Genomic DNA, 24,286 nt, shown 5'->3' with positions numbered 1-24,286 from the left:
TCACTGGATCGCTTGTTTTACGGAAATTGTGAACCGCCCTGTGTTTGAACAGACATGATATGGCTCTTTTGTTCTGAAGACGAATTTATTACAAGAGATAGCATTGCTAGTGTTGATATTGTCATAATGCTTGTCTAATTTCTTTTTGAAGAGTAATTTGAACCAGCTGCATTGATTTTGATTCCCTTTTCTGAACACACTCCTTCGGGCCATTTCTCATTAGAGCACTGCTGGAAGCATCATTATTTAAAACAGCTTTTGATCAACTGAGTAAAGAAAATCTGAATGGGTATGTACATTTAGGTTTTCCTGACACATAGTGCCTCATATGGGTTTGCAGTCCCTGTGGTGGCTGTGTTAAGGTACACCCTATTCTGACAAGGTTAGTGACTTGAATATTTAAAGTATGATTTAATAAGTGCAGTTTTGACATATTTTTAAGTATTATTTTAATTAGTGAAGTTTAATATAAATAATGTCTTCAAACCCTAGGATCTCCTGAATTTGTTGAAAGCTTGGCTACGGTTTTAATGGACCAATGGGGTACACCATTATTATGATGTGATGATGTGGAAATTCCAGAAAATTATGGCAGGAGTGATTTATGCCATTATGTACCCACGTCAAACTTTTCTGCGTCTTTTCACAGAGACATTTTCCATAAATGTTGAACAGTTAATGATCATAATTCCACCCCTCTGTTAAAATAGCTGGAATTGCTCAGTTAACGCCATGTGATTCTCACAATCACTGGCCATTATATAAAGGCAATGCAGGGCTCAGAAGTAGTATTCAACCACTTTGCATGTCTTGACACATTTTGCATGAAATTCCCACTATATAAAATTTTCTGGGTCTTAAATCTTGAAGGAGAGTCAAATTAAAATACAGCAATTTTGAAATTTGATTGCTTGTTGGAGAATGATGGCGATTTATTTTAAAACGGAACTCTAGAAATGGAAGATGCAAAGACTTGCTGATATTGTTCAGTGTGGGCAAGATAAATCTTTCATATTTGTCTACTTTATCAGCAAAATAAATGAAAACAATCTTGCCCAATATGTTTGTTAGGCCAGTTTAGAGATAACAGAACCCCACCCCCAATATTTGGCCAACAAACACTATGGCCCAAACTGAAAGAGCGCTTCTTAAATGGAGGTGTGCAAGGAGACAAATTTCAGACTTTCTCTATCAATTTAACCTTACTTTAATATCATTGTGTTTTGTTTAAAAAAAAAAGCAACAACCGTCTACTTATAAGATACGCTATGTACTTAGCATGGTTAACATTGCTGAAGGGGACCTTCTAGCCGTTCTCGCCAGCGAGATCCTCCAGTCCTGCTGATGGCAAGCCCTCAGGTTTCCCAGTGGCATGGGATGAATTCAATGGAAAATCCCATTGACAGTAATGGGAGCCAGCCAACGGAGGATCAGCTCCAGCTACCAATAAACATGCTGCAGGGTATGATAATAAAATATAATAATCACTTATTGTCACAAGTAGGCTTCAATGAAGTTACTGTGAAAAGCCCCTAGTCGCCTCCTCTGCATCTTCAACCTCCCAATGAGTCTTCCCACCTATCAGGTGTAATGTCACAGTGGCGTGAAGTACTGCTGCTTTTTAAAAACAGAAGCCAGGTGCCTTGGCCTCCAAGAGGGAGGAAGGACGTGAGCGCCATTGTCTCCGCTGAGGACCAGGGAGTCCAAGGGGATGGAGCCCGCTGGCCAGCTCCAGGGGTGGGGATTTGGTTGGGTGGTTTTCAGGATGGAGGTTGTGGTTGGTGAGGGTTGTCCTGAAGCCTGCTGTGTTTAAAAGTGATTTTAGTGCTGTGTTAGTCTGCTGTCTGTGGTATAAGGTTGATGTGGCTCCAGGCTGCAAGGGCTTGTATGATGATTGTCAAGGAGCCGGGCCGAATGGGCTGGGTGGATGAGACCCCGAAAGAGAAGGCAACATGGTGCCCAGTCTGTGGGTTGATCTTAAGTGTCGAGGCATAACAGCAATGAAATCTCTGAATGATGCAGCCCAAGTAAAAAGGGAAGCATTACGGAATCATGTCCTCTAACGTTCCTGATGCTCATGCTCATCAAACGAATTGGCCATCAAGAGTTAACCCGTAACAATGTCAGCTGCCCACAGAGTCTCAAAGTCAAGGAATGGGATGAGTACCCCTGGTTCAGGGCTCAACTCTTGGGTGCATGGGATGAAGAGGCACTGGGCTAGGTTTTGTGCTAGACCCCAACACCTGCCAGTCATGATCCATTATCCCCCCATGGCGGACTTTAATGTCCAGTTGACCCTGCCTATTATGGATTGCGAACATTCCCCTTCCTGCTACAATCCCAAATGTTAGCAAGCAAAGTTTTTTTTAAAAGTCGCCATAGTCCCAGATGATGATGGGCTGCTTTTCCCTTTGAGAGAGAGAGCTGACTGTTTGTGATTTAACCTGAGCATCACCACACCTCAGGTGAGAAGCAAGGTTGAGAAGGTAAATAATCTCAGCCAGTATGGGAAATGAATCCGTGCTGTTGGCCTTCCTCTACATCATGAATCAGCTGTCCTGCCAAGTGAGCTAAACTGGCTCTTGTCAGAATCCCAAGTGTTGAGTATAAGGGAGGGGAGAAACAGAGAGAAGAGCAAAGGCGAGTCTAATAGAGCGAGGGTAGAGACCGCGGCCAGTCTTGCAATGGAGATGGGGAGGACACCTGAGCTGTCAGTAAGCGGCCACTGTCTGAAAAGGTCCGGGAAGTCGACAGCTGAGGGGAAGTGATTATTATATCCGGCTACAACACCAAACTGACCATCTCTCTCATCCCTTGTAAGCATCTTCTCCATATTGGTACAGAGCTGGTGGAGCTGGCCATACTACTTATTACAGCACTGGACTCCAGCAATAATGTATGGTTGCATGCAGGAAAGATGCTGCGGAAGGAGATCAGGGAGTTGCAGGGCAAGTTCAGGGGCCAGAGGCCGCACCAGCCTTACAGGGGGCTGAGGGCACAGAACAAGACCAAGGGTGTACAGGAAGTGCCCTTCATGGAGTTTTCAGGCAACATGTATCGTAGGGAGACTGTGAGGTACTTGTGCCACATCCTTGCTGACTTGGCGCCCCGTGACGGCAGAGGACACCCGCTCCCCATGGCTGTAAAGATCACGGCGGCCCTGAATTTTTATGCTATGGTGTCACGGATGTACTCTTTGCTACGGCTTTTAATATTGTTCATTTTGAACTGGACCAGGCCCAGCAAGATGAGGGGGCTATGGGCTATGATTTGCCACAGGTGCTGTGGACTACACCTATATCGCTCTTCGCGGTCCTTGGCACCAGTGAGTAGCCCATTTCATAAACCGGAAGGGATTTCACTCCTTCAATGTGCAGCTGGTGTGTGACCACCACACTCGATTCATGCCTATTTTCCAGGGAGCATGCATGATAGTTACATCCTCGGCAAAGCGCAGATGCCTGGTATTTTTGAGGGTCACCCCCAGGCTGCAAGGATGGCTTGTCGGGGGACAAGGGATATCCCCGGAGATCTTGGCTGATGACGTCAGTGCAGAGGCCAGAGACCTCAGCTGAGGCATGGTACAGCAATGCTTAAGATGCTACCCGATCTGTAATAGTGCGGTGCATCGGCCTCCTAAAGATGCAGTTCTGCTGAGGTCCTCCAGGACAGCTCACAGAGGATCTCCCGCACTGTGGTGGTCTGTTGTGCCCCATGCAACTTTACTCTGCAGCCATGACGACCTTCCTGAGGAAGATCTTGAGGAGTGTCAGGTTCATGAGGGAGTCGGGGGAGAGGCTGCTGAGGATCTGGTCAGCTCGGGAGGGTGATGATGACTAGCAGTGATCATCTGTGATGCTCCTCAGCTACTGGGTATGTCTGACCCTTGTCTGCTGTCGACTGCCAACACGCTGATTCGATGGCTCGTGTCTGACTGACAGGGGGATTAGTGGCGAGTGTCTAGGGTTCACTGAATCTTGCCCGAACCCCTATCAGTGTGAATTAAACATTTGTGCTGAGTGGGCCTAATTGTTTGGCAGATGTAGAGGGCCTGTGAGAAAACTGTGTCCCGATGGGGAGAAGCACTGTGCCATTGGGAGGAGGATTACAGAATGTGAGGCGTTACGGTGGTGAAGAACAGTAATATTTAATTCAGTGAAGTGCAGATTTAACAAATGATAATTTCCCCCCCCCCAACTACCTGTACCTACCTTCATGCATACCCATGCTGTGCCCCCTACAATTCCTTTGACTACCTTCCCACTACGTCTGGATGTGTTCCCAGGATTAACATCAGATGTGGAGGCGGCCTCCTGCCTTCCATGCCCTATTACTTGCGATGCCCTTAGTAGACGTCCTCTGGAGAGCCCCAACCTACTTTCGGGTGATGCTGGTGTTGCCATGTCATCCTGTCGTCCGTTGTGCCAGAATTGCGCCGGTCTCCGGAAGGGGGGATTCAGATTGGCTGGTCACTCCCCGAAGCTCATGATTGAAGGGCCTGGGATGTATTCCAGTGGATCCTCCTCCCTCTGGGTGCACAGAGAGTTGGGATGCCCAACTCATCGCACAAGCTTGCCACCCTCACATTGATTCTGTATACACCTCCCGCTGCCTCAGAAAGGCAGACAGCATTATCAGAGACCCCTCCCACCCAGGCTTTTCTTTCTTCCAGACCCTTCCATCAGGCAGAAGTTACAGAAGTCTGAAGACCCGCACATCCAGACGTAGGAACAGCTTCCCCACAGCTACAAGACTCCTCAACTACTCTCCCTCGGACTTATCTGTTCCCTGTAAGAACACAATTCACGAAGCCCTATGCTGCTCTTGCTCATGTATTTGTTTGTTTGGCCCCTTGTTCCGCACTGTAACCAATCACTGTTTTTCGATGTACCATTTGTCAATTCTTTTTGTCAACTATATACGTACTGTGTTCGTTCCCTTGGCCGCAGAAAAATATTTTTCACTGCACTTCGGTACATGTGACAATAAATCAAATCAAATTGTGGGCCCTTGGGTTAATTATGGGATGGAGGGGCAGCTGGAGTAAGCTCCAGAAGCCTCAAAACCATCTGACACTGCCAGCCCTGGAGTCCTGCAATTGTCCAACCATGCAATTGAACCCCCTTCGCCATGGTCTTCAGGGACTGAGCCACGCTTTGGAGTTCTCCCATCATGGATCTGACCTCTTGCCCCAGGATTTACAATGCAGACACCACCCTTGGCCTTGGTGCCACGCATTGCCAATGCCATCTCCTGTGACAAAAGGCTTGGGACTCCTCCATTCGGCCTAGGAGTCTCAGGAGTGTAGCTGACAACCCCTCCTGTTATTCCCGGCTCTGCCTTTGTATCTGCAGCAGCTGAGGGGTGAATGTGTCCAGAGGCACGCAACCTGGCTAGGGCACAACTGAGCCCTGGGAGGATCCAGCAGATCTCCGACTGTCCGATCCCTTGGACATTCCTGCTTCCAGCTGATGTGCATCAGAAGCTTTGTGGTGCTCATCAGGTAATGACCCAGAAGCCTGCCTGCTAAGGTCACCCACCAAGTTGTGTGTCTCTGCGATAGTGGATGGTGTGGGTGATAGTCGTGATGCTTCATCGAGGAGCCATTCACTATGATCATAGCTGATCATCCAACTCAATCCTGCTTGATCCCCCCCCCCCCCCCCCCCCCACTTCACCCCAAGTGCTTTATCTAATGGCTTCTAGAAAATGTACAATGTTTTGGCCTCAACTACATCTTGTGGTAGCGAATTCCACAGGCTGACCACTCTCTAGGTGAAGAAATTTCTCCTCATCTCTGTCCTAAACGGTCTATCCCATATCCTCAGATTGTGGCCCCTAGTTCTGACACCCCACCATCGGGAACCTGTCCAGTCCTATGAGAATTTTTATAGGTTTCTATGAGATCCCCCCCTTATTCTTCTGAACTCCAGCGAATACAATCCTAGCCTATTCAATCTCTTCTCGTATGTCAGTCCTGCCATCTAGGAACCAGTCTGGTAAACCTTCGCTGCACTCCCTCTATAGCTAGATCATCCTTCCTCAGATAAGGAGACCAAAACTGCACACAATATTCCAGGTGTGGCCTCACCAAGGCCCTGTATAATTGCAGCAAGACACTCCTGCTCCTGTGCTCAAATCCTCTCGCAATGAAGGCCAGCATACCATTTGCCTTCTTTATCGACTTCTGCACCTGCATGCTTACCTTCAGAGACTCATGTACGAGAACATTGTACGTTCCCCTCTCCTAATTTATGGCCATTCAGATATTAGTCTGCCGCCTTGTTTTTGCTACCCAAATGAATACCCTCACATTGATCCAAATTATACTGCATCTGCCATTCATTTGCCCACTCAATCAGCCTGTCCAAATCACACTGAAGGATCTCTGCATCTTCCTCACAGCTCACCCTCCCACCCAACTTGGTGTCATCTACAAATTTCAAGATGTGACATTTTGTTCCCTCATCTAAATTAGTATTGTATCTTGCGAATAGCTGGGGTCCTGGCACCAATCTCTGCGGTCCCTCATTAGTCACTGCCTGTCAATTTGAAAAAGACCCGTTAATTCTGACTCTTAGATTCCTGTCTGCCAACTCTATCCATCTATCCATTCTATCCATCCCAATACACTACCCCAAATCCCATGTATATAAATGTTATACATTAATCTTTTATGTGAGGCTGTTGAATACCTTTTGAAAGTCCATATAAACTACACCCACTAGCTCCCCCATATCATCTCTACTAGTTACATCCTCGATGAATTCCATTAGATTTGTCAACCATGATTTTCCTTTCCAAAATCCATGCTGACTCAGTCCGATACAGCCACTGTGTTCCAAGTTCTCTGCTATAAAATATTTGATAATTAATTCTAGAATTTTCCCTACAATGGATGTCGGGCTTACTGGTCTATAATTCCCTGTTTTCTCTGTACTCTCCTTTTTAAATAGTGAGGTTACATTAGCTGCCCTCTCATCTATAGGAACTGTTTCATAGTCGATAGAATCTTGGAAGATGACCACCAATGCATCCACTAGTTCTTGGGCCACTTTCTTAAGTACTCTGGGATGTAGATTATCAGGCCCTGGGGATTTATCGGCCTTCCAATAGGTTTCCTCCTCTGAGATCTCTTTTGAGGTGATGTCAAGGGTGGGTCATGGGACAAAGCTGGTAGATTGGTCAGGTTCTTCAGATGATGTTCCTACAAGGCAAGCGACATGGATTTAATATGTGGCCTGGTCAAATGTTTGGACTACACAACTCACTTGTAACTGGTCATCTGGATGAAGGTACAGTAGCTCCTCACTTCTTTCACAAGCCCTCCTCATTCTCAGCACAGGTCTGCTCCTGCTACTCCCCCGCCAGCTCCATGGCTCTCAGGATCCTCAGCTCGGGCATCTCACTACCCGTCTTCTCTCTCTTGTGACAGTTTTGGGCAAGCTTCGCCTGCAGTAACAAATGGCAATGATGTGAGTTGGGTGCCTGCGGGTCAGATGGCAATGTCATCTGATGTATGTGGGCACTGAGTGTAAGCAGGGAGGGGTTCTGATGAGGAGTGTGAGGGGTGTTTGTGGATACTTGTTGGAGGTCGGGTGCTGGACCCTGTGAGATGGCGGCATGTGTTATTGAGGTGACATTCCGGGGGGGGGGGGGGGGGGGGGGGAGAGGGAGAGGGGTGCCTGAAGTGTGGGGTGCAGAGAACACTTACACTGGTTGATTGGAGACACCTGTACTCTTGGTCAAGCTGCTGGCACTGACCCGTGCTGCGACAGTCACCCAGCCTGGGTTTTTCACCTTGCTAGAGGGCCTCCTGCCAGCCTGAGGGTATATTGTAGCCTGCCTCTCCTCCTGGCACCCATCATATGGGTAAGGGCACGTTCTGTACATCGAGGAGCTGGTCTTCTTGCTACCATCCTCCTGGTTTGAATGAGATCAAGTGCTGTGGAGCTGTTTAAATGCAGCTTAATTGATGTGCTCGGATGACCCCTGAATCAGGTGAATCCACGTGCATTTTTCACGTGGAGGAAAAAACGCTTTTTCTAAGTACCTGAAAATTGCAATGCGGATTGCATCATTGGGACAGGCAGGAACCACACCGATTTTCTCACCGAAAGTGACTCTTTGTCAATTTTCCCTGAAAATTTCACCCATTGTTTTAAAAGATTGGTGCCATTTTATGCCAGCCTGATAAGCCATGAACATCTATTGCTAAATTTTTAAAAATGCTTTGTTTTTCCAATTTTTCTAAAAATGAAAGGAGGAAAACCTGGAAAAATGGTTAATCTTTTTTGTTTTTATTTAAATATTCAATTACCTACTGTTCCATTTTCTATTGTGTTTCTGTATCTTGGATGTGTATTGGATATTGGCTGTGCTGGTTCTAATCAGCCACTATACATGTTTTCTGCCGTGTATTTTAATTATTTTTCTGGACAATTCTGGTATGAATACGAGACTGGAGGTTGGGGTGAACAGAGGTTGAAATTCTGATGTTCGCTGATATTGCTGAAAATTCTGGTTCTTAAACTTTTAGTGGAAGAAAGATAATCAGTTCCTCATAGCTGGACAATGACGTAGCTGGCATTATGTTGTGATCCCATTTTGATGCTTGAAGACTGTTCCAAACCCAGGTTAAAAGCAAGGGTTTGGAGATTGTTGAATGGGGGCCAAGGGTCTTTCAGTTAGTGATTTAAAGACTCTCTGGCCTTAGAGCAAAGAATTGTGCATGTGCATGTAATAAAACCTCAGTGCCGCTTCAAGTGGGCAGCACGGTAGCACAGTGGTTAGCACTATGGCTTCACAGGGTCAGGGTCCCAGGTTAGATTCACAGCTTGGGTCACCGTCTGTGTGGAGTCTGCACGTTCTCCTCGTGTCTGTGTGGGTTTCCTCCGGATGCTCCTGTTTCCTCCCACAGTCCAAAGATGTGCACGGGTAGATGGATTGACTATGCTAAATTGTCCTTAGTGTCCAAAAAAGGTAAAGTGGGATTGCGGGGATAAGGTGGAGGTGTGGGGATAGGGTGGAGGTGTGGGCTTAGGTAGGGTGCTCTTTCCAAGGGCCGGTGCAGACTCAATGGGCCGAATAGCCTCCTTCTGCACTGTAAATTCTATGAGTCTGTGGCACCAGAGTCACCAGTCGACAGTCATCATTGCTGCTCCAGAACTTGCGACTCCCAATAATCTTTCTGTGACTCTTGACAGTTTAGGAAACCCTGGTGACTCTTGCAGGTCCTTCCATTCTGGTGGCAATACATTGACAAAAGGATTTGGTTAGCGTCTGGATGTGATAAATAGGGACTATAATAAAAACATAATCAGCAGACCTGGCAGTCTCTGTGAAGTTGATGACCTTTCATTCACTTTAAACAAACAATATTGTGAAATTATTGGGTTTTTTTTACAATTCCAAAGGCCAGCAAGCAGTGCTGCACGACATTGACCTTTTTTTATTCTTCATTCAGAACCTCAAATCTGTATTTCAATGTAGTGCCGATAGCATCCTCTTAATCCTGTCCGTACCTGAAAGTATATGTTTATGCCCTTTTTAATTTCAAATCTTAAGTAGTAGATTTTTTTGGATGTGGCATTTAAATTTCTTCTCATAATAGTCATTATTAATGAAAATATCTGAGATAGTTGAGTACATAAATGTGGGAACATGCAAGTATTTGTTCAGTATGTTATTTTAAAAATAATTGTTACACACGTTTTTAGATATATTCATCTATCTCCATTGTCTCAGAAGGCTTTTCTCCGGGCACGATGACAATTTTGCATGGCACAATCCCTTCTGTTGGTGGATATTAGTCCTGTACCATTTTAAGAATTCTCATACTTTTGGTAGTATACTATTGCAAATATTTTGGGTCTGATATAGGGAGTTCTTGAATAGCCCTTAAATCTCTCTTTCTCTCTCTCCCTTATATTTATTTATATATATATATATATATATTATATATATATTATACTTCGTGTGTTCACTTTTAAGTTGTTAGAAATATTTACAAATCCTAGCTGCAGTTCTGTAGAAACTGTAGCTCACTGGCTGTCTTGTATAGCATGTAATCTTAAAAGCTTGAGATTGTTTCAGTAGTGCATTTTGCGTGACCTCCAGACCTGTTTTGCATGCACAGGCTAAGAGGAAAAAGAAGGAAGAAACAGCAAATGCAAAATTATTGGAAGCCGAGAAACGGATGAAGGTTAGTTTAGATAGATCTCTAGATCAATTAACTTTAATGGACAATTGTGTAGGGAGATTATTTAATTAAGTATTACAAATATTCAGATAGGTGATGATGTTCGATGAGTTATGTAGGGGCCTTAACCAAAACGGAGGAAGTAATTTAGATAGTGATATGACAGGACCTTGTTCATGGTGCCGTACCATTTGATTCTATTGTTTAATATGGAACATTTTATATTTGGTTGCTTCTCTCTACAGGTAATTCAAAACAAAGTTACTTTTAACTTTTAGGGATTTCAGAATCTTGCACTTCATGCCAGTCAGGGAACATTGATTGGCATATTATTGAATTATGACCTCCATCCAATTAATCTCTTGTTTCATTGTTCATTTTGAGTATATAAATGATGTATTGAAGATTTATATATTCTATTCCTCTTTAAGGAGAAGGAATTGAGAAGGCAACAAGCTGTTCTCCTTAAGCATCAGGTTAGTAAATTATCTATGTTGTACATTATTTAGTGAATTTTTGCTCTACTGTTTCATTTATTTAGCTATGGGGAATATATTGAAGTAAATATTTGTTCAAACTGAAAAATGTATCTTTCCTCATTGTAATTATACATAATTTTTTCCTCATGTTAAGTTGCCTTGCTTTGGTTTTGGGAAAGTAATTTTTCTTATAATATGAACTGGTTTTATCATTTTGTGATTACTGTTTCATAATGATGTGCCAACTCTTTCTACCAGGAGTTGGAGAGGCATAGACTAGATATGGTATGGGTATGTTTTTTGTACATCTAACACCGCATCGTGATTTGGTTGTGATATGGTTGTCATAGTAATGCATAAAGTGTAGCACTGGCTGCTGTCATACTACATACTTCTGCATGGCTTTTACAGCACAGTGCATTGCATACATCTGCTAAAACTTCAAAAGAAAATAAAACTTTTTGAATCAACAACTCTAGCTTCCATGTTCAACTGTCTCCCTAAAAGAAAGCTTCACCTCTTTGCAGGAGACAACAAAGGATAAATATGTAAGCCCTAAAATTGAATGTATTTCTTCTAAAATGGTTAGAATACCATTACATGTTTGATTTTAGCTCAATTCATTTCCTTGCCCCCCATTCTATTACTTTATTATTTACATCTCAGTACAATGCCATTCCAGCAAACCAAATTAAAGTTAAGCGCAGTTGCTTTAAGTTCCAGTTAGCTGTTAGTAATTTGACAAAGACATCCACGTGTCATTACATTTGGTAAATATTGCGTAAAGTCCACTATTTCTATCCATAGTATTACTGGAGTGAACATGACATTACATCAGTGAATTTAATCATAACAATAATCTTTATTATTGTCACAAGTAGGTTTACATTAACTCTGCAAGCACGTTACTGTGAAAATCCCCTAGTCGCCACACTCTGACACCTATTCGGGTACACAGAGGGAGAATTTAGCATGTCCAATTCACCTAACAAGCAGCCCTTCAGGATTTGTGGGAGAAAACCGGAACTTATAATGATCTTGGCTTCTTCTAACCAGCAAATCTAAAACATAAAACAAAATTGCTAAGAAGCACCTGTTTCTGTGCAGATTACCTGCATTGTGACATAGCTGGTTTATGGAGATATTGCCTATCTCTTTTATTCACTGATGTGGGTCCAATTGTTTTGCAAGTTTATTACCGTAGCATTGCGCATGGGCAAGACCAAGTATAGTATTTAGGTAAGTGGGTTTAAAGGGAGTGTGATAATTAGAGCAGAGCATGTCAATGTAAGATTATTTAAAATATGCTTTTCTATGATTTACTGTTATTTACAGTTAAATAGCAAACAATTTGAATAACTTAAAACCTAGAGTTGGTCAGGGCTTAGGAGTTTGTCTGCAGCACAGGAACTGTGAGATGAAAAACTGTGGCTTGAGGTTACACATGATAACTTTACAAAGGCAGTTTCCATCATAAATGTGGACATGCAAAAATATGTAATGAGCTTCTAAAATTCTTCATGTATTATAAAGATTGTGAATTGATAAGTGAGGAACTAAGAATAAAGAGAGAGGGAGTGAAAGAAATACTTGAGGTGAAAAGGATATGGGAAGGCGGGATCAGGGTATTGAACTTGATAATCAGCCATGATCATAATAAATGGTGGAGCAGGCTTGAAGGGCCGAATGGCCTCCTCCTGCTTCTGTTTTCTCTGCATGTTTCTATAAAAAGCAAGAGTGGCGTAGAATAACCTTCCAGTAACCCCACTGCTCCACTCCATTGAAAGGCTTGTATTCTAAGTGAGATTTCTGATACTGGTTTGAGATTAGTAAAATAAATAATTTTGTTTGCTGGAATCTGAGCATAACCTGCTAAAATGGTAAATTCTTCCTGAATTAAATTGATGTGGGATAGCTCAATATTTTTCCTGTAGTTGATGTTCTGGAATGCTAATTCTAATCTTGCATTTAAACCTTAGATGTGCAGGTGATAAATGTTACAAAATTGGCAAATTACAAGTTATTTATACTAATTGGCCTTTTACTAAATATTTTGCGTCTGAAGCAGATGTAAGGTAATTAGCCTGTTGAAGCCGACCATTGCGCTTTATACCTGACAGCTATGGAGAAGCATCGCACTGGTTTGCTCTGCTTTTCCAAGAACTATGTACATAACTTAAAGCATACGCTTCCGTTTTACACTGTCTTTACATCTGTTGCTTTTTCTGTTTTGCTTTTGATTGTCCATGTTACTTCCTAATCCTCAACTAAAAAGTACACAAACTTGGCCATTGTTTGTTTTTATTGTAAACTGTTCACTATTGTCTAACTTATGCTAAATATAGTAAAACTAAATTTTCACAACTTAAACATTGTTAATAATGTATAGTTTAACCACTTAAACCTGAAATTTGTCTTGTGCACCGTCAGGAAAAAGAGAGGAGAAGACAGCATATGATGCTTATGAAAGCAATGGAAGCCCGGAAAAAGGCTGAAGTAAGTAAGCAGAATCTTAGTACTTGATTCAGTAGAAAGGACCATAACTGCTGAAGGTATATTTCCTCTCATTCCCAGTAGTTGTGTGAACAGTTGATTTTAATTTTTGCCTATAATTTCAATGGCCTCCAATTTATTTAGTCGATTTACACAAAATCAATTATGCATTTTCAGATTGATTTATTTGTTGTTTTAAAAATGGAGTTGCTCCACTGAAATTCAAAATTACTATTGCATTTATAATAATCAATGTTATTTGGTGTCTCGGGTTTTGGACTGCTTGAAATTATTTTCAAAATCTCTGCTTTCTCTGAATCACCCATGAACCCAAATAATTATAATTTTAAATACATTATTATTACATATCATTGCTTGTACTTGTCTGTTAAATATCATGCATCAAGCATATTTCTATTGTGCTCCACTTCAAATAAGCATCACACTTCAAGGTTGTTGTGTATCTATAGTATAATTATGATTTGCTGAAATAATCACTATCTGTTTTTTGCTCAGAGAATTGTTCAGAGAAGAACAAACATCCCACAATTATAGAATAAGATTGATGACTTTTCAAAGCCAGTAACTTGGAACCTGCGACAAAATTACTTTCTCTGCTAATTTCCTTATGTTGCTTTCAGCTCTTATTTTCATTACTCGAGTTAACTAATACACCAAATACTAACTGTTAAAATATAAATGGTCACAAATCACCGTTCCAAAATAATCAATTTTAATAATTTAGTCTTATCGAAGCATGCAAGAACTTTCTCTATACTGACAGATTGGAAAGAATTCTCAGGGGGGACAGCCTGATAGCAAGCGGTAACACTGTTTGATTCCCAGCTTGGGTCACTGTTTGTGCGGAGTCTGCACGTTCTCCCTGTGTCTCCGTGGGTTTCCCCCGGTTTCCTCCCACAAGTCCCGAAATACGTGCTTGTTAGGTAAGTCACAGCGCCAGAGTCCCGGGTTCGATTCCCGGCTTGGGTTACTATCTGTGCGGAGTCTGCACGTTCTTCCCGGATCCGTGGGTTTCCTTCGGGTGCTCCGGTTTCCTCCCACAAATCCCGAAAGACGTGCTTGTTAGGTGAATTGGATATTCTGAGTTTACGTCAGTGTACCCGAAGAGGAGGTGGAATGTGGTGACTAGGGGATTTTCATGATATAACTTCATTGCAGTATTAATGTAAGCCTACTTGCGACAGTAATAAAGATTATTTTTTTAAAAAAGGAAAGGATCCTCTGGCCAACACCGTTTGACCCTCCCAATTGTGATGTCATATGTATAACAATATGTAAATTCCACACCCCATCCCACAAAATGTGCTTTCCTGGGAGAGGTAAAATACTGTTTAAAAACCCAAGCTGTCAATGATGTCAGAGTATCTCTGGGAAATTCTTCTGTTGCCCTCTTAGGTAATTGAAACTAATTCAAGATGTGACTCCAGACTAGATCTGGCTTTATACAACTAAAAAGTGTGACTCCTGGTCTTAGTTAAGTCCACCTATCTGCTCCGACTATTTGTTCTATAATCTTACATGCTTCATCTAGAGACACAAAATAAAATAGTCAATGTGGATCCTGAAAGACTAAATCATGCTTAACTAAGGTGGTAGAATTTGTTGAAGAAGTAATAGAAAGAGTAGATGAGGGCAATGCTGTAGATGTCAAAGATGACTAGGGTTTTAAAAAGGCCCTTGATAATGTACCAAACAGCAAGATCGTAACAAATGTCAGGGTGTGTTTTGGCAGGGGGAAAGCAGGTGAATGGGAACCCTGCTAACTATATCTTAACTCACTCCAAATGTAATTTTCCACTATATCTTAACTCACTCCAAATTTAATTTTCCATGCCTATGCTGGCTGACCTTCATTGACACCCCATCCAACAATGTCACAACTCAAAAATTGATTTTCAATACTTTCAAGACAGAGCCCTTCCCACTCCTGCGTGTGATCCTCCAGCCCTACATGTCAACTGTGGGTCAGTTGGTAGTGCATGTGCCTCTCAGTCACAAGATAGATTATCGCCATAACAATTCCAGAGAGTACTCAACCCTCTTTGACTTTTTCACATTTTGTTCTGTTGGAGATGTCCCGTTATCGAAGTTTAAAGCGCCAAAGCCATTGCTTCCGAGCCAGAGCCGGCCAGTGTGTGGCCACTTACAACATGGCCGCCACCGGACGTCCACCAATATGTATTGTTACGATGCTTATAGAGACCACTTACGGCTAAAGAAAAATCCAAACACCCAGTAATTAACTGAAAGAACAATGCCAAAATATTTAATATTTTTAAATAAAAGCAAACTTTATCGTGAATATTAAAAAAGCAAACAAAGCAAGAGCTACGAAAGTACGACTATAGTTTACAGTTATGTGTGCTATGAACCAGTTTTACTTGTACTTGCCACTGCCACACCCCCACCCCACCCCCCAAAAGTTTCAGTATCTTAGGAAATCTTAAAGATTCATTCACTTCTTCAGGGACCAAGGAAAACTTATGCCACAGCCCTCCAGAATTCACTGTGATTTCTCCTCCGTGTTGTTAGTCTCCAATGTACATACATTCATGGAGCCCTTTCCATTAGTTTTCGGCTAAGTGACCCTCCAACTTCCTTTTAAGACCTCACGATTGTGGACTTCTGAGCTTAAGTTTAGGCTGCATTGCATTCTCCAAGCTAATTGCTTGAGTTTGCTGAGAGTTGCTGTAGATTTCTTCCTCAAGCTCCAAACTAGGAATATCTTCCAGTCTCTTTTCCCCTTGTGATCACTTTCACCAAACTAAGCATGAATTTCCACCCACATTCTCTGCGGTGAATGATGAAGTTAGTATTTTCGCTTTTTACGGTCCACCTAACATTCATCTTATATTGCTGCATGAGCTGCAACTATCTCATAAGCTGAAGTGTTAACTGCTTGTTTCTGTGAGTAACCATGCACACAAACAAAGGAACCTCGCTCACCTCCACAGGCCATATCGATCGCAGCCTGGTATGCTTTGGGATGTTCCAAACTGAGAAGCGAACTAAATTAACTTTCACCTTCAAAATAACCCCTTTGATTCTGCGACCCAAATGAATATTTAAAAAAAACATTTAGTGTGCCCAATTCATTTTTTCCAATTAAGGGGTAATTTAGCATGGCCAATCCACCTACCCTGCACATCTTTGGGTTATGGGGGAGAAGTCCACGCAAACACGGGGAGAATATGAAAACTCCACATGTACAGTGGCCCAGAGCTGCGATCGAACCTGGGACCTCAGTGCCATGAGGCAGTAGTGCTAACCACTGTGCCTCCCTGCTGTCCCCACATGAATATTTGATATCTCTAATGAAGTGTATGTCCCTCTTCAGAACTGCTTGTGCAACCAAGGAACTCCTTGTTTATCTATTGTTTTTAGCTTCTTTCGACTGGGAACTACAGACATAAGATCAATCTTTTATTGAGATAATCATAGTCACCCTGGCTCTACCAGGAGGTACAAGGATACAAGATAAATGAATCGAGTAGGGAAATAATGATATATTTCTTTACTGAGAGAGTTATCAGAATGCGGAACTCATTGCCACAGGAAGAGCTTGAGGCAAATTGCTTGGATGTTTTCAAAACAAAACTAGATAATTGTATGACAGGTGAATAGAAAGATGTGCTGAAAGGTTAAGGTGAAGTAGATAGAATGGGACTAGATATATGGGGCTAGATTCTCCGATTTGGAGGCTATGTCCTTGTATCGTGGCCTTTTACATGGGGAAAAAGCGATGGTGCCCAAACGCCATCCTCTGACCGGTGAGGGGCTAGCAACTGCGGCACGTAATACAAAAGGAGCCTTCATGACAAAAGGAGCCAGAGAATTGCCGGGTCCGCGGCCGCACGTGCGCACGCCGACGACCTGCAGCGATTGCGACGTACAACATGGCGCCAGCTGTGCGTGGACCCGACCTGCCAGATAATGCCCCCCTGGACACCCCCAGCCCTCGCTGAATCCCCCCCTTGGCCAGCAACACAGCTCCTGCCCGACTGTGGTCGCACTGGACACAGTCCACAGCCACCCCGCCGGGTTCCCAACCGTTGAGACCACACGTCAACCATGCAGTCGGGATTTCGGTCTATCGGTGGCAGAGCATCAGGGAGGGCCTTTAAGTGACGTCCTGAGGTCGTCCCAATGGCATGCGGCACACTCCTCGATGACTCTATTTTGGAGGGGGCGGAGCATGCAAAAACAGGCGCCACCCTGATTCCATGGTATAAAGGGATTCTCCACCCGATTGACGATTACGAAATCGGCGTCGGGGAACGGAGAATCCCGCCCATGGAGTCTAAATGCCAACCCAGACTATTTGGGCAGAATGGCATTTTCTGTTCTATATATTCTAAGTAATCTATAGAATTAAAGAAATTTACAACTTGAAAGGAGGCCATTGAGCCCATCGTACATGAAGTGTCATTTGAAAGAACAGTCATGTTTGGTCCCACATAACCGTGTAAGTTACTCATCCTGAAATATTTGGTCAACCCTCGTAAAATTACATTTTCAGCCAGACCAATCCAGGGCCCGACAATTTGCTAAGTGAAGAGATTTCTCCTCACCTTCCCTTTAGATCACTTTCCAATGATTTTGAACACACGACTTCTAGTTAGGTCACCTCTTAACATTCTCTGCTCCAAGAAGAATAGTACAAAATCTCACAACACCAAGTTAAAGTCCAACAGGTTTATTTGAAATCACAACTTTGGGAGCGCTGCTTCCTCATCAGGTGAAGTGGAGGTAAGTTCACAAACACAGCACATATAGGAGGGACACAATTGCAAGATAATTACAGATTGGAATGTGAAGAATGGTTGGAATGCAAGTTTTGACAGGTAAACAAGTCTTTACGGATACAAGCAGCGTGAATGGAGGGACAGATAATACAGGTAATCGAGGTGTCACAAACCAGGCCAGTTAGTAGGATTCTGCAAACCCAGGCTGTATGGTGGGGGTTACATGTAATGTGACATGAACCCAAGATCCTGGCTGAGATCATCCTCACGTGTGCGGAACTTGGACACCAGTTTCTGCTCGGCGATTTTGCGTTGTGGTGTGTCTTGAAGGCGGCCTTGGAGAATGTTTTCCTGAGATTGGAGGCTGAATGTCCTTGACTGCTGAAGTGTTTGCAACTGGAAGGGAACACTCTTGCCTGGCAATTGTTGTGCTATGTCAGTTCATCTGTTGCCATAGAGTCTGCATGGTCTTGCCGAAGTACCATGCCTCGGGACATCCTTTCCTGCAGCGTATGAGGTAGACAACATTGGCCGAGTTGCATGAGTATGTACCGTGTACCTGGTGGGTTGTGTTCTCACGGGTGATGGTAGTATCCATCTTGATAATCTGGCATGTGTTGCTGAGGTTGCCGTGCAGAGTTGTTTGGCGTCGTGGTCGCTGTTCTCCTGAAGGCTAGGTAGTTTGCTGCGAACAGTGGTCTGTTGAGGTTAGGCAGTTGTTTGAAAACAAGTTGTGGAGGTGTGCGGATGGCCTTGACGAGGTTTTCGTCATCATCGATGACATGTTAAAAGCCCAAAGCAGATGTCGTAGTTTCTCTTTTCTGGGGAAGTACTGGACGACGAAGGCTACTCTGTCAGTCGTGTCCCGTGTTCATCTTCTGAGGAGGAAAAGACTATACAATGACTTCAACAAGTTCCATCCCACCATCAAGCACACGATAAGACTACTCTCCAGAATTGATTGCATTCTGGGGCTGGTTTAGCAAACTGGGCTAAATCGCTGGTTTTCAAAGCAGACCCAGGCAGGCCAGCAGCACGGTTCAATTCCTGTATCAGCCTCCCCGAACAGGCGCCGGAATGTGGCGACTAGGGGCTTTTCACAGTAACTTCATTTGAAGCCTACTTGTGACAATAAGCGATTTTCATTTTATTTCATTTCATTCTTGGACATGTGCATCTCCATCAAGGACAGACACCTTAGGACTTCACTCTACCGCAAGCCCACGGATAACCTCATGATATTCAGCTTCTCCAGCTTCCGCCCTAAACACGTTAAAGAAGCCATCCTCTGCGGACAATCCCTCCGTATACATAGGATCTGCTCGTGCGAGGAGGAACACTGAAAGCTGCCTTCATAAGAATGGGATGTGGTACTCGACTCATCAATCGACAGTTCCAACGCACCATAGTAAAAAACTGCACCGACGTCCTCAGAAGACGTTGCATCTTGTACACCTGTGCTTTTGGTGAAAAATCAGGAGGAATGATTCCTCCATTTTCTAGCTGCAAGCAAGCAAGGCAACAGTACTGTGAAGAACTGAAGATGGATCATTTTAAACAAATTAAGTGAAATCGGGAACAAAGTAGTATAATGATTTCTTGAGGTATGGCTTTGTTAATTGTGCCAATGCAAATCAGGATGTTGCTGAGGCAGAAAGGAGACCTTGAGGGCGCCTTGGAGAATGGAGACACCCTTGGTGCAGTGGAAAAAAGAGGGCCGACTGCCATAGGCCCCTTGGATCAGAGTGGAAACACAATTGGGACTACAGAGGTATCCTTTGATGCTTACAGCAGTTTTATTTTTGGATGATGGAACCATTGACTTGCGTTAAATTGGTGGCCTCCACACACAACAGGTGGGTGCTGGTCTGCTGCTGGCAAAATGCCATTGAGACCGGAAGGTTGCCCCTAATTGGGGCCTTAAGTAGGTAAGCTGCCTGCTTCCAGGTTATGGGCAGAAATCGGTGTTCCTACCCACTCCCAGACAAATTTTCTTGGCAGTAGGAATGTGTCAGAAAGCTGTCCTGCTGAGATTCCCTCCTAATTTCTCGATCATCTGACCTCCTAATTTCTCGATCAACTGACCTCCAAGCCCAGGGAAATTCAGGCCATTGTTTAAGGTCGATGGTCATTCATCAGAACTGGAAAAGGTTGGAGATGTGACAAGTGTCAAGAAAGTACAGAGGGAGGGAAAGTTGAAGGGAAGGAAAGTACAGGAAGACAGAACTGTAATAAACAGGAGAGGTTTTGTAATGGAACAAATAAAGACACAAAATATGTGTTTATAGACGGTGTAAATTAGAAAAGCGGAATCATTTCCAACAGCTGCCTTCTAAAATTGAAAAAGAAAAAAAAGAACAGAAAAGAAAATAAATCGTTGAACTCATCGTTGAGTCGGGAATGCTATAAAGTATCTAAGTGAAAGATGAGGTGCTGTTCTTTAGGTTTACATTGAGCTTTGTTGGAATAGTGTCAGAGGCCAAAGAGAAGCGAGGGAGGGAAAGGAGCAGAGAATTAAAGCAATTGTAATCTTGGGGTAGTGCTTTATGCTAAATGAAGGTGTTCTGCCAAGCAATCACCTTGTTGTAGGGGGAGCCAGCGAATGTAGTATATTTGGACTTTCTGAAGGCTTTTGACAAAGTCCTGCATAAGAGATTAGTGCGTAAAATTAAAGCACACTTGGGATTAGGGCTAGTGTATTGAAATGGATAGAAAACTGGTTGGCAGACAGGAAACAAAGAGTAGGAATTAACAGATCTTTTCCATATTGGCAGGTAGTGACTAGTGGAGTGCCACAGGGATCAGTGCTAGGACCCCAGCTATTCACAGTATATATTAATGATTTAGAGGAGGGAACAAAATATAATATATCCAGATTTGCAAATGACACCAAGTTGGGTGAGAGGATATTAAGATCCTTCAGTGTGATTTCGACAAGTTGAGTGAGTGGGCAAATGAATGACAAGAGGCAAGCATAATTTGGATAAATGCAAGGTTATCCAAATGAGAAGGCAGACTATTATCTGAATGGCCATAAATTAGGAGAGGGGAACATGCAACACGACCTGAGTTTCCTCGTACACCAGTCACTGAAAGTAAGCATGCACAGTACAACAGGCGGCAAAGAAGGCAATTCTAGTACAGGAGCAGGGATGTCATGCAGCAATTATATAGGGCCTTGGTGAGGCCACACCTGGAATATTAAGAAGTCTTACAACACCAGGTTAAAGGCCAGCAGGTTTATTTGGAATCACTCAGAGTGATACCAAATAAACCTGTTGGACTTTAACCTGGTGTTGTAAGACTTCTTACTGTGCCCACCCCAGTCCAATACTGGAATCTCCACACCTGGAATATTGTGTGCAATGTCCTTATCTGAGGAAGAATGTTGCCCTAGAGGGAGTACAGCAAACGTTTACCAGACTAATTCCTGGGATGGCGAGACTAACGTATGAGAAGAGATTGAATCGGTTAGAATTGTATTTGCTGTAGATCAAAAGAATGAGGGCGGATCTCAATTAAACCTATAAAATTCTAACAGGACAAGACAGGGTAGATGCAGAAAGGATGTTCCCAATTGTGAGTGTGTCCAGAACTAGTGGTCATTGTCTGATGATATGGGGTAGACCATTTAGCACAGGGCTGGGGAGAAATTGATTCACCCAGAGAGTGGTCGGCCTGCGGAATTCATTACCACAGGAATTAGTTAAAGCCAAAACATTGCATTTTTCAAAAATCAATTAGATATAGCACTTAGGGGGAAGGGGATCAATGGATATGGAAGAGAAAGCGAGATTAGGCTATTGAGTTGGATGATCAGTTCAAGGAAGAAATTGAGGACCCCCAAACTTTCCGAGTTGGAGGTGTGGAGTGGCAACAGAATATACCATTCACAAGATGCATTGCAGAAATTCAGTAAGATTCCTTTCATAGCACCTTCCAACTTTTACCACCTGGAAGGATAAGGGCAGCAGATGCTTGGGAACACCACCACCTGCAAGTAATCCAAGTTGCACACTATCCAGGCTTGGAAATAAATTGAAACTCCTTCGAACTTCTGGTGGCAACATGTAGGTGGAGGTCACACATTAGGTGGTTCCTGCTAGAGTCTGGTTTTTGGACTTTTATGCCCGGTCTCAGGGGTAGATTTTAGATGAGTTGGTGTGGGAAGTCATAAGGAATTGGGGAATGTTGAAGTCCCAGAAGAAAGGTCCTGGAAAGAAGGGGGCGAGTGAAAGTCCGCCAGCGAGTGTTGCTGTGAGTTCTGCCGAAAGAAAGATGGCGGGGGCTGGGCCGTCTGCTCCCATCAGGGTTGAAACAATGACCAAGGTGATGGTGGAGTTTGAAAGGCTGTTTGCCAAACATTTGGAGATACTTCGGAGGGAGAATCTGGAGAACAGGTTGAGGAGCAAAAATCTGAGGATCTGTCCGAGGGGGTGGAGGGCCGGAGGCCGACCGAGTACTTTGCAAAGATATCGAGTTGATGGACGGGGAAGAGTCCAACCTCTTGAGTTGAACAGGGCGCATCAGTCGCTCATGGAAAGCAAATGAGCCACTAAGGACAGTCATCGTCTGCTTCCGCAGCTACCATGTGAAGGAGAAGATCTTGAGCTGGTCGAAGTAGAGATGGGAATTGGGAAGGTGTGGTATACGCATACACCAAGTTGGCAAGAAGATGTGCGGCCTTTGGACAGGTGAAGGTGGCACTGTACGGCAGCAGAGTGAGGTTCGTAGTGATGTACCTGGCAAAACTGAAAATGATTCACCATTCAAAGGACTTTTATTATGAGACGGTGGAGGCATTTGTTAAGGCAGAAGGACTGGGATTTGGACTTTGATGGGGACTGGGTAATTTTTTTCTGATTTGAGTTTTTTCCTTGCTCGGGGTTTTTGTCTCTTAATGGGCAGGGGGAGGGTGTTTCTTTACATGTGTTCCAGCCTTTCCTTATGGGTGTGGTTCTTTGTTTCTTGATTTGATGGAGGTGGGGTTTTGGACATGAGGCGCCGGTTTACTGGAGGTGGGGAGGAGGAGATGGGCTCTTGCAGGGGTCACTACACTAGCAAACGAAGGTTGGCTAGTGAACAGGAGTGTGGTAGAGGAGGGGCCGTGGTTGTTGGAGCCTGATCAGAGGTTTTGATGGACCTGGAAGGTGTGAATGGTGAGAGGAGGGGATCGATACTGGGTGAGGTATTTGCAAGAGGAAGTACAGTGCCACCTTCACCTGTCCAAAGGCCGCACATCTTGCCAACTTGGATTGGGGGGGATTCTAAAAAAACGAATGGGCAGGTCTGGCAGTTTGGGCGGGCCTAGGGTAATGGTGATGGCGGATAGGAGAGCTGTGGGGGGGGGGGGGGGGGGGGGGGTTGGAGGGAGTGGTGAGAGACCCCTCCGGTCAGAATGGTGACGTGGAACATGAAGGGGTTAGGGTGGCTGGTGATGAGAACCAAGAGTTTTTGAGAGAAGAGTTTAAAAGCTGAGCATGAGGCCCATCTGAGGGTGGAGGACAAGATGAGGCTGAGGAAGGGTTGGGTGAGCCAGGTATTTAATTTGGGATTTGATAGTAGAGCCTGGGCATGGCGATTTTGGTGGGTAAGTGGGTGTGGTTCCAGATGGCATGACAGGGTAGGGACGCAATTGTAACAGGTGCACTGGAGGGCAGGTTGGTGGCGTTGGCTAATGCATATGTCCCCAACTGTGATGATGCGGGGTTTGTGAAGAGAATGTTAGTTGCCATTCCGAATCAGGATACCATGAGTTGCTAGCGGGGGGGGGGGCATTGGAACACAGTGCTGGAGCCAAGAGTGGACAGGTCCCAGCCCCGCTCGCTGGCCCTGTCGGGGTGGTGGTGGTGGGGGATTATTGATGTTCAGAGCTTCTGTGACAAGATGGGGAAGGTGATTGAGGTGTGTGTGGGGTTCAATTGCAGGGAGGCGTTCTCGCCGTCGGTAATTTGGGAGACTCTGAAGGTGGGGGGGAAGAGGTGATCTTGTTTAAGGCCAATGAGGAGAGGGAGGAATGCCAATGGTTGGTAGAAGAGATTTTGGAGGTGGATGGGAGGTATGGGGGGGACCCGGATCCAGGTCTCTCTGGCCAAGAGGAAGGAGTTGCAGGTGAGGTTCGACCTACTGTCCACAGGAAAAGTGGTGTGTCAGTTGAGAAGAGTAAGGAGGACTGTTTATGAATACGGGGGGAAGGCAGGACGTATGTTGGCAGGTCAGCTTCGTAACGAGGCCGAGGCGAGGGAGATGGTTCAAGATAAGATGGGGAGTTAGTGATGACTCAGGAACAGATTAACAAAGTGTTTGAGGAGTTTTATAGGGATTTTACAGGTTGGAGCCAACAGAGG

At 44.1% G+C, this 24,286-nt stretch overlaps 1 protein-coding gene across 16 annotated transcripts in view; it reads left to right on the top strand.

Annotated features, from left to right (window-relative positions):
- The window catches only part of baz2ba (bromodomain adjacent to zinc finger domain, 2Ba), a 563,986-nt gene that overhangs the window by 411,952 nt on the left and 127,748 nt on the right, over positions 1–24,286 (top strand). For 12 of the 16 annotated variants that reach the window (XM_038789612.1, XM_038789617.1, XM_038789613.1 and 9 more), the window contains 4 exons: positions 10,139–10,204; positions 10,633–10,677; positions 10,939–10,965; positions 13,111–13,176. In XM_038789612.1, the coding sequence (XP_038645540.1) occupies positions 10,139–10,204; positions 10,633–10,677; positions 10,939–10,965; positions 13,111–13,176 (204 nt within the window). The remainder of the gene's footprint in view (positions 1–10,138; positions 10,205–10,632; positions 10,678–10,938; positions 10,966–13,110; positions 13,177–24,286) is intronic. The other 4 variants (XM_038789610.1, XM_038789621.1, XM_038789611.1 and 1 more) reach the window with 3 other exon arrangements.

This window comes from Scyliorhinus canicula, chromosome 2, assembly GCF_902713615.1.
Source record: "Scyliorhinus canicula chromosome 2, sScyCan1.1, whole genome shotgun sequence".
Lineage (NCBI taxonomy): Eukaryota > Metazoa > Chordata > Chondrichthyes > Carcharhiniformes > Scyliorhinidae > Scyliorhinus > Scyliorhinus canicula.
Note: the sequence above shows the minus strand (reverse complement) of the source record. Positions and strands in the feature narration are given on the sequence as shown.